At 38.0% G+C, this 16,579-nt stretch overlaps 1 protein-coding gene across 1 annotated transcript in view; it reads left to right on the forward strand.

The window, feature by feature from the left end:
• The first annotated feature begins 4,471 nt into the window (after positions 1–4,471).
• LOC107553324 (multidrug resistance-associated protein 5-like) overlaps positions 4,472–16,579 on the forward strand; it is a 41,414-nt gene continuing 29,306 nt past the window's right edge. Inside the window, 10 exon segments of the mRNA XM_016235521.1 lie at positions 4,472–4,508; positions 5,522–5,748; positions 8,485–8,718; positions 9,004–9,177; positions 10,822–10,969; positions 13,695–13,843; positions 13,945–14,035; positions 14,037–14,131; positions 14,233–14,340; positions 16,162–16,512. Of these exon segments, the coding sequence (XP_016091007.1) occupies positions 4,472–4,508; positions 5,522–5,748; positions 8,485–8,718; positions 9,004–9,177; positions 10,822–10,969; positions 13,695–13,843; positions 13,945–14,035; positions 14,037–14,131; positions 14,233–14,340; positions 16,162–16,512 (1,614 nt within the window).

Genomic DNA, 16,579 nt, shown 5'->3' on the forward strand with positions numbered 1-16,579 from the left:
TTTTCTTGATCGGTTTAGAAAATCTACACCTTATTACCTTGCTAACTACGCACTGCTTCTTTATAAATAAAGGAAAACATGACTAGGCAACACTTTACAATAAGGTCCATTAGTTAACATTAGTCTTTAGTTAACACGAACTAAGAAAGAACAATACTTCTACAGCATTTATTAATCATAGGTCATGTTAATGTTGACATTTACTATGTATTATTAAATCAAACGTTGTGCTTGTTAACATTATTTAATGCACTGTGCATTAACATGAACGACTAACATTAACAAAGATTGCTCATTGTTTGTTCATGTTAGTTAATACATTAACTAATGGAACCTTACTGTAAAGTGTTACCCATGACTGTATATTCCTGATCAACACAAATGGCCCATGTCGAGCCGTTCTCTCATGAACTATCATAAATACTCCAAGGAGAGCTACAGAGTCAATTTTCAGTGAATAATGACCTACATTTCAGCGTCATAATCGGCACAATCATATGGCTTCAGAACTTTTTGCGATACGTTTATGGTGCTTGTGTGCTTTACGAAGCTCGGAAGCCTCAATCTCCGTTCTTTATAATTGCATGAATAGCAAGATCAGTTCCTTAAAAATCTGAAATAAAGTCACACCGGTTTGGAAAGACTGATAATGACAGAATGCTCATTTCTGTGTGAATTAGGGCCTATCCCTTTAAAATTTCAAAGCATTCCCATTATCCTTGTTTACATTCATAGTCTCCTATTGCATTAGTGATTTTTATCGAACGCAGGCTCTTTCTTGTATAGAGTGTAAATAATGTGCTTATCTTTTATTATCTGGCAGTCGCCGGTGACGTACACCGAGCAGATACAGAGAGTCCCAGTGCTGCTGGATTTACCTTATCGTGTCTTATGCCACAGATGGATCAGTGACAGGGTCAACACACACACACGGCCAGCTCGAATATCCTTCGTCTCAGTATCCACGAGCCTTGAGGCCACCCGCAGGCGTCTTTAAATAGATAAACACTTCAAAGTTGTAGCCAAAGCCATAGCGTTAGAGGAAGGTTTGTGTCACTGCACTAATATTAGTCAGCAGATTCAGACATTCCCAGTGCTGGATGTCATGAGCATGGATGGGAGCTCATCCCAAGTGTCTGACAGTATTTTCTAGCTTTTTGAGTGTTTTTCTGTTCGTGTTTGTTTGTTAGAAGTAGGTATGTTCTCAGATGCTTTGGAGGCCGTAGGACGGGTGGAGGGGTTGACGCTGTCCCCTCCCCAGACTCTCCCAGACCCCGATGAAGAGGTGGAACTGGGCTCCGAAACAAAAAGACGAGGCAGATATCGCCATAGCTTACAGATACTCAAGCCCTTTCGGATCACGCACAAGTAAGTTCTCTTGGATACAGTTGTTAGAACCATATACAATTAATATGTGGGTAGCTACCAAATGGATTTAAGAATAAAATTGTTTGTCTGCATGTATAATAATTATAAAAAAAATTTGCAAATGCTGTTTAAAATCAGTCTTGCTGGTGTACAGAACGTCACACCAAGGGATGAATCGACACACCGTTTCCAACAGTTAAAGTCACATATGCACAAATACATAAAGCTTATTTTAATGCTTAAAATGTGGAAGAATCACTTGGCAGGACTTCATAAAATAACACACACACACACACACACACACATATATATATATATATATATATACACACATATGAAGTATATATTGTTATATATTATTTTATGTATTATATAACATTTTTGAAGTTCATGACCAGTCATTCCTGATTAGCTTATGTCAATATAAACAGTATTTTTGTCTGAACTGTTTATTTTCATAGATTTTTGTATTTCTAGATTAGATACATTTATTTTGTAGTTCATAATGACAGTCATGCCACAGAACAATTTTCACATTCGACAATATTTGAATAGATATCTGTGAAAAATCTGTGTTCTTTGCTGTCCAGCCAAATTATCTGAAAGGAAACAGATAATAATAATAATCTTTGAGGACAATAAAATTGCTTGTCATGTCAACCTCCTTTGAATGTTTCTAACCTACATTTCACGAACTACAACAGGAGAAAATAAGTAATTAAAATAAAGAAAATAAAGAAATTTTTAGGTTACTACTTTGGATATTTCTTTAATAACTGCCATAAATTGTGAAGTGGTTATCAGGAGATTATCAGGAGACACATTTACTTCCATATAATAATTAATCTACAGTGAATCATCAATGAACTGACTTAAGCTGGAAAAAATGATTCTTTGTTATTGTCTTCTTGCATCATGCACAAACTATTTTCCTGTTTGACAGTGTAAAGCTGCTTTGACATAACCAGTGTTGTATAAAGTGCTGTACAAATAAAGGTGACTTGACCTGACTGAACCTAAAATACTGTTGCTAAAATAAATTTATAGTGCATTTTCAACCTTTTCTGCAAAGTTCAATGTGGAAAAATGTAACTTATATTACATCTCTACGCTCCGCCACTTTTCAGCGCTGCACTCGTTGTCTTCTGTCTTCCGTTTGTATATCCACAGCATGAAATTAAGATCGTGCAAATTTATGAATGAACCACTCGTTTTAAAATCTTCCAGATCTATTGACATTTGTTATGACATCCGCGTCGAACATTACAATGCTCATGATAACTTTCGTTAAAACTAGCGATGCTACAGAGTTCAAAGACAAAATTATAAAGATGGCAGCGTGCTTGTTTCTCTGGCACATACTGTAAGGTCTATAAACACTACTTAAATATGCATTATACAGAGGCAAGCATTAAAATAAAAAATCGCAGCCTTTGCCAATCAATAATCGCATCAGGCCAAATCGTGATTTCGGTTTGATTTTGATTAATCGTTCAGCTCTACCCTGGAGCCAAGCACAAGTTAGGCATCTCTCATATGTGCCAATGCTGAACCGTGAACAAACTGAACTATTAGAAAACACCTCCTGTGCCAAGGTCTCACACAGTTGACGTCTAGATAACAAGAGGTTGGTGTGGGAATCCCTCGAGTCACGGTGGGGAATGAATGATAGATGCTTGCCTCCCACGCTCACACAGCCCAGAGAGTTATGGCAGGGGGGGGTTATTCATAGCAAGGATTAGACATCAGAGAGAGTCAGTCTGCACCTTTCCTGCAGGACGGTTATGTCATTAACACGTCAGATCACAGCCCGTGTCCCTTTTGACTAAGCCGGCTCATTGATAGGGCTCAAAGTGTTTCTCGGGAACACGGGAACATGGAAAAACACCTATAATCTGTAACTGCCCTTTCTAATCACAGATCAGAGATTTGCCCATATTCGGTGAATGAATTGGATCAGACTTTGACTGTGCTTTCTTTTCTTGCAATCAATGATCGTGTGTTAAATATAGGCCCCTGTATTTGCCTGACAGCTATGCCTCAGCGGCTCTGTAAGAAGCAGTGTCCGTTTTCAGTGTTTGACCTCAGGGTCTGTGGCTCCCATTACTGGATTTGTGTCAGAGATATAGCTGGGATGCGTTTAAGGCATGTGTACTTGTGTGTGTGAGGGGCGGATATTTTATGGGGTCTGGAACACTTACGTAAAGTGTTTTCTTCAAAACACAAGGCTGTTGAAATTTTAAAAAATAATAATAAAATACAGTTCACCAAAGTGTTGTACCCTTGTGAGAGATAAAAGCTGAGTGGATTATTTTATTTCTTTATTATTGTAGGTCTTTGGCATGGGAACTGAAAGCTCAAAGCCTTGGTCCTTCAGATTGATTGTTCATTCTGAGTGTGAATTTCAGTGTTTTCAATGAGGCTTTCCTTGAATGCTTCAAGTTTTTGCATTACAATATTTATGAGAAATTGAACAACATTTATGATTTATAATAAACGTGTCAATGTTTTGGCTTCTAAATGTGTGCCCAAAACAAGTTTTACTACCCGAAGACCTGAAATATATGATGTGCCCTTGAGTTTAAAATACAGAAGTTTAACAGTTAAATGCCTCACATTTTTAATTTAGACGTGAGGTCAAGGATTATATCCAGTCAACTTGCAAAAAAGCAGGACCCAACCAGGAGCAGAGGGATCTTATATCATTCTGAAGGGGTTTATGCATGACATGCATTATGATTTGTGGTCATTTTATTATGTGAGAAGAAAGAAACTGGAGTGATGCAAGAATTGTAAAACTAACACAGCTATGTAGGAAATTATACAGTTCAGCATCATTACCCAAAAACACCAATCAGAATCAAGCATGGCAAAGAGCTGTCTAATAAAGTGACAAAAGCATTTGTTATATTGTACATTTAATTTAGGTTTGGTCTAACAATTTAGCCAGTATTAATTTGATTTCTTAAAGTTGCAATGAATTGGAAGTAGGAACCGATCTTTTTATCCATAATGTGATGTACATTTGCTTGTAACACATTAAAAGAGAAAAAAATATGGTGGAGACTGGGTTCTATGCATCAGTTGTTGATTGGATTTTGAGATGTGGGTGTTTCACTCAAAAGTGGAGGCAGATGAAGGTGAGCTTGCAGGAGCAGCTTTAAATGCATTAAATGACTGGAGAAATCCTGCAAACAACACAGATCCAGTTATGACATTCTGATTCATCATTACAGAGTCAGAAAAGAAATGTAAAAATGAAACATCTGATTTTCACGATAAGATCTATAATGTGCATTTAGAAAATCAAAAGGGTGAGTTTTCATTCATGCTGACTTTAATTTTGACTTTAAACAGGAATAAAATAAAAGTCTTAAATCACTTGAATACAGCCATTGAAACTCAAGTTGAAGGAATAGTCCATCCAAAAATGAAAAGTTTGTCATCATTTACTTTGTTACAAACCTGTATGAGTGTGTTTGTTCTGTTGTTCACCAAAGATGATATTTTGAAGATTGTTGGTAACAGCTGCTGGTAGCCATTGACTTCCATAGTATTTTATTTCTTCCATAATATGGAAGTCACTGGGTACCAGCAACTGTTTGGTTACCAACATTCTTCAAAATATCTTCTTCTGCGTTCAGCAGCTAAAAAAAGAAATTTTAATGAAAATTCTGTCATTCATTTTGTCATTAATTACTCACCCTCATGTCGTTCCAAGCCCGTAAGACCACACGTTAAGATATTTTTGATGAAATCCGAGACAGCAACGCAACTGAAATGTTTAAGGCCCAGAAACGCATGTGTCGTGGTACTGTCGTGAATGGGGGCGGACAGTGACAGGGAAGACAAGAACTGTTGAATTAAGCTGTTATTGTTGTTTCCTTTGCACACAAAAAGTATCCTCGTAGCTTCATAACATTACGCTTGAACCACTGGACTATTGTAACGATGTCCTAACTACATTTCTGGGCCTTGAATGTAGTAGTTCCCTTGCTGTCTATGCAGGGTCAGAAAGCTCTCGGATCTCATCAAAAATATCTTAACTTGTGTTCTGAAGATGAACGAAGCTCTTATGGGTTTGGAACGACATGAGGGAGAGTAATTAATAACTGAATTTTCATTTTTGGGTGAACTAACCCTTTAATAAAAGGTTTCCCGGTTTTTCATGTTACAACACTTGCCGATGTCCTGTTGTTTAAACACACTGTCTTTGGCGATGCATCATTCAGACTGGAGTGGCTGTGGCACGAGGAGCTCAAGCGGCGGGGGAAGGACGCAGCGTCTCTGTCCCGGGTGTTCTGGAGGTTCTGTCAGACCCGTATGCTGGTGGCCATCTTCTCCCTGCTCATCACCATGGTGGCTGGATTTGTTGGACCTGTGAGTTGTCCTCGTTTTCTTTCTGACAACTGTTGGCTTGCATGCTGACCTTTGACCTGCTTCCCCTATCCAGACCAAAGGAGAATGTTCAAGAATCGTGACAGCTTTTTTTTTTTCTCATACCATATTTCATTATGATCACAGACTTACAAGAACCAAGAGGACTAAAAAGCATTATTTAAGTATCATAAAAATATCCATAATGATGTGTGCATTATATTTACTAATCTTCTGATGCAATCGCTTGTTGGAGCTTGACAGCCAGCGATCATTTTGAATCACTGTTGAATGAAAAACAGTGTATGTGAAGATTCTTTTAGAGAGTGTGTGTGTGTGTGTGTGTGTGTGTGTGAGAGAGAGTGAGTGTGTGTGTGCGTGTGCGTGTGCGTGTGCGTGTGCGAGTGCGAGTGTGTGTGTGTGTGTGAGAGAGAGTGAGTGTGTGTGTGTGTGTGTGTGCGTGTGTGAGTGTGAGTGTGTGTACCATGGAAGAAATCAAGTTGTACATGTTTGAGCTGAAATTTGGGTGCAAGATAATGAATGTAGGGCAGCAGCGGACGAGCGTCCATGAAAACTTTGCTGCTTCACACAGAAAACAGACCTGCACACATTTATGAACAGTTTTATATTCAAGGGATCAATAGAGGGGTTATATTTGCAGACTCAAAATGAAATCCGTAATATAAACCAGAGATTGTTCATACCTTCTCGTACTTCAAACTAGTATTAATCCACAGGATCGTGGCATGTGTCTGGATTTTCCATGGTCCAGGAGGCATGTTATTCATATTATTCACGTTATTGCCTGGTGCTTTATTTCTGTTGCCAAATGAGCTTAGATCTTTATTGAACAAGAGTGATTTAGTTTGGATTAAAAACATTCTTAAAAAAAAAAAACATAAATTTTTGATCTTATTAGTTTCACTATGAGGGGATTTATTTTGGTGTAGCTGGGAGTTTCTTACTGAAACGCTGTTGGGAACGCAGCTGTTAATTTTATTTCCCCACACAAGGCCGCACATGCCCCTGACAGCGCTCGCTTAATAGCATTATCAGGGATTACATGTTACAAAATAGCACACTTGTTTCCCTGCGTTGATTTGCTTAGTGTTGCATGGGTCAGCCATTGTCTCAGCAGCTCGTATATTTATTTGCAGTACATTTTAGTGCTCTTTTCTTGTCAGAAATTAAATATTTCCTCACTACTCCTGCTCTTGGCTTCAAGTAAATACAAGTATTATTCTTGGCTTACACTACTATTTAAAAGTTTGGGGTCCGTAAGATTTTTTAAACGTTTTTGTAAGTCCCTGATGTTCACCAAGGCTGCTTTATTTGATCAAAAATAGGGTAAAAAAACAGTAAAGTTGTGAAATATTATAACTATTTAAACTACTAACTGTTTTATTATTTGACTGTGTTTTAAAATGTATTTTATGTGTGTGTGTGATGGCAAAGCTTGAGTGCTCAGGAAACATTTCTTATTATTATCAATGTGGAAACCATGATATATTTTGTTTTTCAATATTCCCTGATGAGTAAAGAGTTCGAAAGAACAGCATTTATTTAAAAAAAATATTTTATAAATGTCTTTTTGCATAACTTTTGATCAGTTTAATGGGTCCTTCCTGAATAAAAGTATTTATTTATTTTTAAAAAAATATGTATTTGGTCAGAGGCTTAAGATCAATTTGAAAAGTGATTGAGGATGACAGGTGCTCAGGAAACATTTCTTATTATTATCAATGTGGAAACCATGATATATTTTGTTTTTCAATATTCCCTGATGAGTAAAGAGTTCGAAAGAACAGCATTTATTTAAAATAAATATTTTATAAATGTCTTTTTGCATAACTTTTGATCAGTTTAATGGGTCCTTCCTGAATAAAAGTATTTATTTATTTTTAAAAAAATATGTATTTGGTCAGAGGCTTAAGATCAATTTGAAAAGTGATTGAGGATGACAAATTAATTTTTCCAGTTTTCTTTTTTTTTATTGATGAATGGAAAGTTCAAAAGAACAGCATTTATTTAAAATATATATTTTTATAAATGTATTTTACCATCATTTAAAAATGTTTTGAATGTGTCTGTACTGAATAAAAATATTTCTTTTTTTTTCATTGAAAAATGTATTTGGTCAGAGGCTTAAGATCAATTTGAAAAGTGATTGAGGACGACAAATTAATTTTTCCAGTTTTTTTTATGAATAGAAAGTTCAAAAGAATAGCATTTCTTTAAAATATATACTTTTTATAAATCTCTTTTATTGTCACTTTTAAACAATTGAATGTGTTTTTACTGAATAAAAGTATTGATATTTTTCAGAAAAAAAAATTTTTTGGTCAGAGGCACAAGATCAATTTGAAAAGTGAATGAGGAAGACAAATTAATTTGTCCAATTCTGTTCATTTTTATTAATTTCTTTATTTTTGAATTAAAATTTTTAGCAATGCGATGCACAGCACAAATGTACTTACCATTGAGCATCCAGGACCAGCTCTCTATTATAATTAGAATGAGAATAGTTTGAGACGGAGTCAAAGAAAAAGACTCAGTGTTTTCCTCTGAGCAGCACTTGATCTCATGACCTCAGAGGATGTTCTGATACCATTAAACCTCAAAGCTCACCTCTGAATCCCTCCTCGTGTAATTTTGATCCTGTTCAAATAAAAACCTCTGCAGAGTCTTTGTACAGCTGTCTCCTCGCTCAGCATCCTGGTTGTGTGCTGTTATTCTCAGGCTCTGCTGATCCGAGCCCTGCTGGAGTACTCTCAGTGTGCAGAGGTGAAGCTGCTGTATGGTCTGGCTCTGGTCGGCGGGATTTTCCTCATGGAGCTGACACGCTCCTGGTCTCTAGCTTTCATGTGGGCTGTCAGCTACCGCACGGCCGCACGCCTCCGGGGAGCCGCGCTCACTTTCGCCTTCCAGAAGATCCTGCGACTACGCAGCACTAAAGACATCAGCACTGGAGAGGTGAACTGTGTGTTAATACTCCCGTAATAAACACTAAACTATTCATTAGGAACAGAACTTGTGTAAACAAGCTTCGCATTTCGATATGGAGAGATTTACTTGAATGTAAAGGGAAAATAACATCTTGAGAGGGTTCATGGGTGAGTTTAAGCCCACTTTTTCATGTGACCTTTTGGCCCTTTAAAATCAATGTGGGCTTGTGTTTGTGAGGTCTGAGTGCCAGCACTGATGCGGGTTAAGCGTGCCATGTTTTAGTTTGGCTGACTCATCCTGTTACTCTTTCAGCTGGTAAACATTTGCTCCAGTGATGGACAGCGTCTGTACGAGGCTGTCTCGGTGGGCTGTCTGCTGGCTGGAGGGCCTCTCGTTGGGATTTTGGGTCTGTCATACACCATCTATTTCTTAGGACCGACTGCACTCGTGGGATCGGCCATTTTTGTCTTCTTCTACCCCACCATGGTAAGATAAGCACATCTAATCCTTTTGTTAATAAGAGGAATATTTACAGCCTCTACAAAGACCAAGTTCACACTGCTGTTTAGTGGCCCAAATATATATATATTTTTTCCTGGCTTGTGACTTGTGCCGTGGTTTTCTCAAAAGACATTGAATCTGACATTTTCACTTTTGATCTGAGACATGTATGTGGCAATAAATGTGATATTATGCAATTGTGCTTTGTAATGTGACTTCAGTTTCAAAAGTAATATCAGAATTCATGTGATTTTTAGGACAATCTAAATCATAAATGCGTAAATTGAATCATTGGCATGAATAATTAACTTATTTATGATTTGCATAGAATATTTAATTGTATGTGTGTGTGTGTGTGTGTGTGTGTATGTGTGTGCATGAGTGTGTGTGTGTGTGTGTGTGTGTGTGTGTGAGCAACCCCTGCTTAAACCAGCCTTAACTTGATTTAAAACCAGTCTGACTAGACTGAGAGACCTGGCTAGACCAGACACCAACTAAGGCTGGTTTAAGAGTGTTTTTTTTCTCTTTTCTTTTTTTCATTTAGGAACAGAAGGTAAAATATGAGTACTTCTGCATAGTTTTAAGACTGGAAATCAAAAGGTCCTTGAAAGTCATGTAATATGATAAAAAAATATGATGTCAGATTCATTTATAGGCCTACTATGAATTATGTTGATGTTATTACAAGGTTTCCGTGGGTCTTAAATTTAGCTGTATCATATTTAAGGCCATATAAAGTCATAAATGGTGGAAGAAAGTCTTAATTATGATTTCAAGAGGTCTTAAATTTAAGGACGGAAAGACAAGAATTGCATACACATTATGGCTTAATGTGACGATTAAACTTCAAAAGGCTGTGATGCTTTTCAGATTCTGCGCTGCTTTGTGTAGTGCTGTTTTCGGGGAATCTGCATTATTTCTGCCGTTCTGGCAGAGAATGGATTCGCATTTTCATTAACCCCGTCTGCTGTTTTTGTTCAGTGCACTGCGAAAATCTAAATGAAAGATAGCAGGGATTTTTTTCTTCTATCTGTAATCATAATATTTAGCACAAGCACTTCAAATGAGTTAAACCTGTGTCCTGTTTTCTGAGTAACATTAAGAATATCTCTATATATCGTTGCGACACCGCCGCCACGACCAATCAGACGGGGCTCATGCTTATAACAGTATCCTGGTGGAGTAGACTCATTTAGACAAAATAATCATTAGGTTAGAGATCATTTCACCTTAGGTGTGAGTGAATTTGGTAACACTTTAGATTAGGGAACACATATTCACTATCAACTAAGAGTTTTCCCTCATTAAACTCCTAATTTGTTGTTTATTGGAAGTAAGGTAGTTGTCGTAGTAATTATATTTAGGTATTGGGTAGGGTTAAGGGATCTAGAATAAGGTAATTTTAATATGTGCTTTATAAGTACTAATAAACAGCCAGTGTGCTAGTAATATGCATGCTATAAGCAACTAGTTAATAGTGAACAGTGTTCCCTAAAATGTATATACTTTTAAATACAGATGCCTGCACTAACAGTTTTACTCGGGGGGTTTTCCCTTTGAGACAGGACACACTGTAGCCTTGTGTCTGACTGTACAGGTTGATCTTCACATTTGAATTCTTTCCTGCAGATGCTGGCCTCCCATTTGACAGCATATTTCCGTAAAAGGTGTGTGGCGGTTACAGACCGGCGCGTCCGGCTGATGAACGAGATCCTGGGCTGTATTAAGTTCATTAAGATGTACTGCTGGGAGACGGCGTTTGCTAACAACATTCAAAGTAAGACAGCACTCGACTACAACTACTCAAACAGCAGCACTGACTCAGCCAAACGGGAAGTGAGCGTATAATGATGGTGACTGAGCGCTTAGATGTCATAGTCTCCATGGAAATCAAAGGATCATCTCTGTGGCTTTGCACTGCATTCAAAGGAACAGTCTCAAGTTTCCTAATCCACTGTCTTGGCTCTGTCCTTCCTCAGTCCTCCGTCGCTGAAACGTCCTGAGAGTCCCTGAGCTTCCAGATTAACTTACAAAGCATTTAGCGCTCTTTCTTTCATAATGCCTTTGGACAGTTTGACTTTGTTGAATGTTAAATAAGTACAATTTAGGCGACGTGAATCTAAACTACCATTCAAAATGTTGGAGTTTTTTTTTTTTAAGAAGAAATGAATGCTTTTATTCAGCAAGGGTGCATTAAATTGATCAAAAACTACAGTAAAGATATTTATAATGTTACAAAAGATTTGCATTTCAAATAAATACTGTTCTTTTTAACATTCTATTCATCAAAGAATTCTGAAAGAATGTATCATGGTTTCCACAAAAAATACAGTTTTTAACATTGATAATTAGAAGTTTCTTTTGCACCAAATCGGCATATTAGAATGATTTTGAATGATATTGTGATTTATTATAATAATATTTCACAATATAACTTTTAACTGTATTTTTGATCAAATAAATGCAGCCTCGGAGGAGCTTTCAAATACATTCTAAAAAATGTATTCATTTTAGTTAATGTTTATTCCCACGTTTACTATTGCATTATTAAAATTAAAACGTGATTCTATTGAAGTTATTTAATAGACCTGAGCTAACATGGACTAACAATGAACAGCTGTATTTTTATTAACTAACATTAACAAAGATTAAGTAATACTGTAATAAACGTGTTGCTCATTGTCAATGCATTAAATATAGTTAACAAATGGAACCTTTTTGTCAAGTTTTAGCAAAAAATCTTACCAACCCCAGATTTTGAATGGTAGAATTTCCTCAAATAGTATTCAGACACTTAAATCACCCATAAAAATATATGAACTTCATTGCATAGGATGCAAAATATGAAATCTAGTGGAGGAATCACAGGTGTAGTTCATGATATAAACCTTCAGTATATTTATTCATCAGTTTTTAATTCAAAACCTCTTTCTGTAAAATATTTTGCTTGAAAAGTGCGCTCGTACTATCCTTTCTTTAACGTCATTGTATAACGAAATATCTAACCAAGTACCATGTAAGTTGTGTCTTAAAAAACTTTTTAGGACGCTGTATATGGGGAAAAAACCCCGGATCATTTAACCCTTTAAACTGGGATGTACTGCTCCAGTAATCCATTTTATGTAGCTGAGCAGTAAATATTCTGTTTAAATAGATGCATGCATGCACTTATAAATGAAATATCACAACCTGCATAGATTAACATCTTCTATATATATGAATTATGTAGATCCAGCAAAGTTTTCAGAGATTACGTCCAGCACTTCTGGTTGTTTAGACCAGCAGCAAAACACTTTGGCTGTAAGCCAGAGAGCGGCGCTGAATGAATGTGCCAGCTCGCGGGCAGTCGCGAGGCAAATATCAGTGCAGCAGAGGGAGGTGAAATACACTTGGACACCAGCCAGTGCCTCAGCATCCCCATCTACTGCAACATCCCATTTATGATTATGATCTCTCTTACATACCAGTTGCACTTCTCAGTGTTGCTGCCGGATTGAACGTAGTGAGGCTCCTGTAAATTAGAAACTGTGTTGTAGGATTGGAAACACAATATGGCTACATTCACTGCACAGCAGGTTTTCCGTCTTGTTTGGAGCGCTGAATATGGTTCTGTTCATACACAGTTCCGTTTTAAAAGAGAATAATGAATACATTATATAAAAGTGGCTCCCTTAAATCTTCAGGAGTCACAACTACATTTTGAGAGCGTCGTCTATAATTGAATCGAGATGCTGACATAGAGTGTGAGGAAATAAACGAAATTCATCAATTAAATGTTTTGCAAATTTCAAGTTGCTAAATAGAATTGAACCATAAATGTATTATAAAAGTGGTCCACATAACAAGTCTTCTGAAGCCGTGCGATAGTGTGAGTAACGCTGAAAATAATTTAGTCCTAAAGCCTACTGTATCATATTTGATATGATTTATCCGTGTATTAATATTCCTCTGGTCATAGAGACCATTTTTAGATGGATGCCGAGGCTTTTAGGGCTTTTTTGAATCTGTGATCTCTGACTCAATTTGTTTGCTGGGTTTCATGCTGCAATACGCTGTGTTTTCCACCAACTGGCAACCCGGGGTGTTGAAATCCTATTGGATAAACTGACAGTGGGCGGAGTCACACAGAGCAAAACCAAAACAGACATTCCGACACGGCACGCACATTTCAGAGCAGAATAACTGGCTGTAGCATTGTTTTTCAGAGAAACGAGTATGTGAACTTTTCTAAATATCTGCAAACTTATTATTTGCTTTAATACAGTCAAAAAATTACTTAAAAACTAGAGTCTGACCAGCTAGGTTAAGTTAGCCAAGGGTTAATCTGTCTTACTTTTAAGATTCAAATTAGTCCAGTCTTAATGAAAAAACTGGATGACTAACTTGTAAGATTAGTCTAAGCAGTTCATGCAACTGGCCCCAGGACATTTAGAGAGTCACACCACATAGTCATTGAACAGAAAACAACTCTTGCTTCTTTGACGCCTCCTGTGTGTCTGCAGGGGTTCGATCAGAAGAGAGGAGGATCCTGGAGAGAGCCGGCTGTGTTCAGAGCCTAACGGTAGGTGTGGCTCCAGTGGTGGTGGTGATAGCCAGCGTGTGCACATTCACACTTCACATGGCTCTGGGCTATGATCTCACCGCAGCACAGGTAAAGCTGTGCTAGTGCTGTTCGCTTTCTGCCCGAGGCTCGTAAACAACCTCAAACCTGAGCTCACAGAGACCTGTTTTCATTTCTATCACACCCTGCAGGCCTTCACCATCGTTGCTGTTTTCAACTCCATGACCTTTGCTCTAAAGGTCACGCCCTTGGCGGTGCGTGCTTTATCCGAAGGCTCCGTGGCCGACGGTGGGTGTGGCTCCAGTGGTGGTGGTGATAGCCAGCGTTTGCACGTTCACACTTCACATGGCTCTGGGCTATGATCTCACCGCAGCACAGGTAAAGCTGTGCTAGTGCTGTTCGCTTTCTGCCCGAGGCTCGTAAACAACCTCAAACCTGAGCTCACAGAGACCTGTTTTCATTTCTATCACACCCTGCAGGCCTTCACCATCGTTGCTGTTTTCAACTCCATGACCTTTGCTCTAAAGGTCACGCCCTTGGCGGTGCGTGCTTTATCCGAAGGCTCCGTGGCCGTGAAAAGATTTCAGGTCAAAAACACATCCACATCCACAAACGAACCAAAAATGACTGTTCCGCCATTATTTTCTCACCCTCATGTTTTTTAAGATGTGAATTAATTTCGATAGAGCGCAAAAGGAGAACATTTGAAGAATATCCACGCAGCTCTTTTCCGATACACTGAACAAATAGTGACTGGGAATCCAAAAATGACAAAGAGCACCATAAATGTATCATAAAAGTGGTCCATATATAGGTTTTATGAAGCTGTGCAATAGTATAACAACGAAAATGATTTACTGTAAGTCCTCTAAATTATCAAGATGATCAAAACTTTGCTGAAAAACCTGTAATAATTTACTGCATGACTTCTGTCTTCTGACTGATGCTTTTTATCAAGTAAAAGGCCTATTAGTATAATTCAATTGTGTAAGTCCTCTAAATTATCAAGATGATCAAAACTTTGCTGAAAAACCTGTTGTAATAATTTACTGCATGACTTCTGTCTTCTGACTGATGCTTTTTATCAAGTAAAAGGCCTATTAGTATAATTCAATTTTCAGGACAAGGTTCATGTGTCTTTTTGCTGTTAAATCTTTACTGATTTTTATAAAGTAAATGTAAGAATGAATAAAATTTATATTTTTAGTCATAGTTCAAGATTAACATTTACTGAGATCTTACTAAAGATCTCGCATATGCTGATGATAATCTCACTCATCAACACATGCTAACTTTATTATTATTATTAGACTTTTTTATTTTTTTAGATTTTGCACTGGGCTACTTTGATGATATGTGGGACCTTAAAGTGACAGTTAATCCAAAAATGAACATTCTGTCATCATTTAGGGGCCGTTCACACAGAACACATCTTTGCGTCTAAAACCGTGAGACGCAGCGCTCAGGAATGGTTTTAAGAAAGCACTGTGCAGAATGCCTCCTCTGCCATGTTTGGTCAAATAAAACAGTTAGCTTGCTATTGTAAACAAAAGCTTTGCTCCGCCTCCGTTTCTTCTGATTGGTCCACTGTTTTGGAACTGACATTGATGAGTGACGCTGCCTGTAAAAGTTGAAATTCTTTTAACTTGACATGCCGTCTTAAAAACGAGGCACTCAGGTGATGACACGAGACTCGAGCACAACTGTCATACACGTCCATCCAGTGCGTTTACATAGAAAAACAATGGAAAAGTAGTGCACTGGAATACAAAAACGAGTTCTGTGTGAACGGCCCCTTACTCAATCCTGTATGAGTTTCTTTCTTCTGTGGAACATAAAAGAACATATTTTGAAGAATGTTGTTGAACAAACTGTTAATGATCCCCATTGACTTCTATGTAAATGTTTTTTCCATACTGTGGAAGTCAATGGGGACCATAAACAGTCCCAGTCCTTATTCACTTTTAAAATAATTAAGATATGGATATTCTGCAATATTTCTCCTTATGTGTTCACAGAAAGTCATTCAGGTTTGGAACCACATCATGGAGAGTAAATGATGACAGACTTTTTTTTCTGCTAAACCTGCTTACTAAACAAGTTTGGGATTCCCTGATTTAAAGGGATAGTTCACCCTAAAATAAACATTTCGTCATCATTTACTCACCCTCATGTTGTTCCAAACCTGTATTAGTTTCTTTCCTCTGTTGAACACGAAAGAAGAATGGTGGAAACCAGACAGTTGCTGGACCCCTTTGACTTCCATAGTATAGAGGGGAAAAAATACTATGGAAGTCAATGGGGACCAGCAACTGTTTGGTTTGAAACAACATGAGGGTGAGTAAATTATGGCAAAAATGTCATTTCTGGGCGAACCATCCCTTTAATGCCTCCTATTGCGCCCACAGAAGCTCTTCTTGATGGAGGACAGGGAGCTGATCTCAAACAAAACGGAAGATCCCTATAATGCGGTGGAGTTTAAAGACGCCACACTGGCCTGGGAGAAGACCAGCGGCTCGCAGGGGAAAAAGAGCCGAGCCCAGCAGAAAAGAGGAGGCATGAAGAGGGTTTTGAGGAGGGAGAAGCTGAGCTTGTACATCACCACAGAGAACAGCAAAGGGGAGAGCGAGGAAGCCAACGCAGAGCACCTCCTCACACACATGGAGCAGGAGAGCCCACAGAGCACCATCTCCTCCACACAGAGCATCCGACCTCCGCTGCACAAAACCCTGCACCGCATAGACCTCTGCATCCGGAAGGTACTGCGATACATCATGTGCGGTGTTACGATTGCTGCATAGCACAGTGTCAAAGGTCAGATGGGTT

The sequence above is a fragment of the Sinocyclocheilus grahami genome, unplaced genomic scaffold (assembly GCF_001515645.1).
Source record: "Sinocyclocheilus grahami isolate Dianchi unplaced genomic scaffold, SAMN03320097.WGS_v1.1 scaffold470.1, whole genome shotgun sequence".
Taxonomy (NCBI): domain Eukaryota; kingdom Metazoa; phylum Chordata; class Actinopteri; order Cypriniformes; family Cyprinidae; genus Sinocyclocheilus; species Sinocyclocheilus grahami.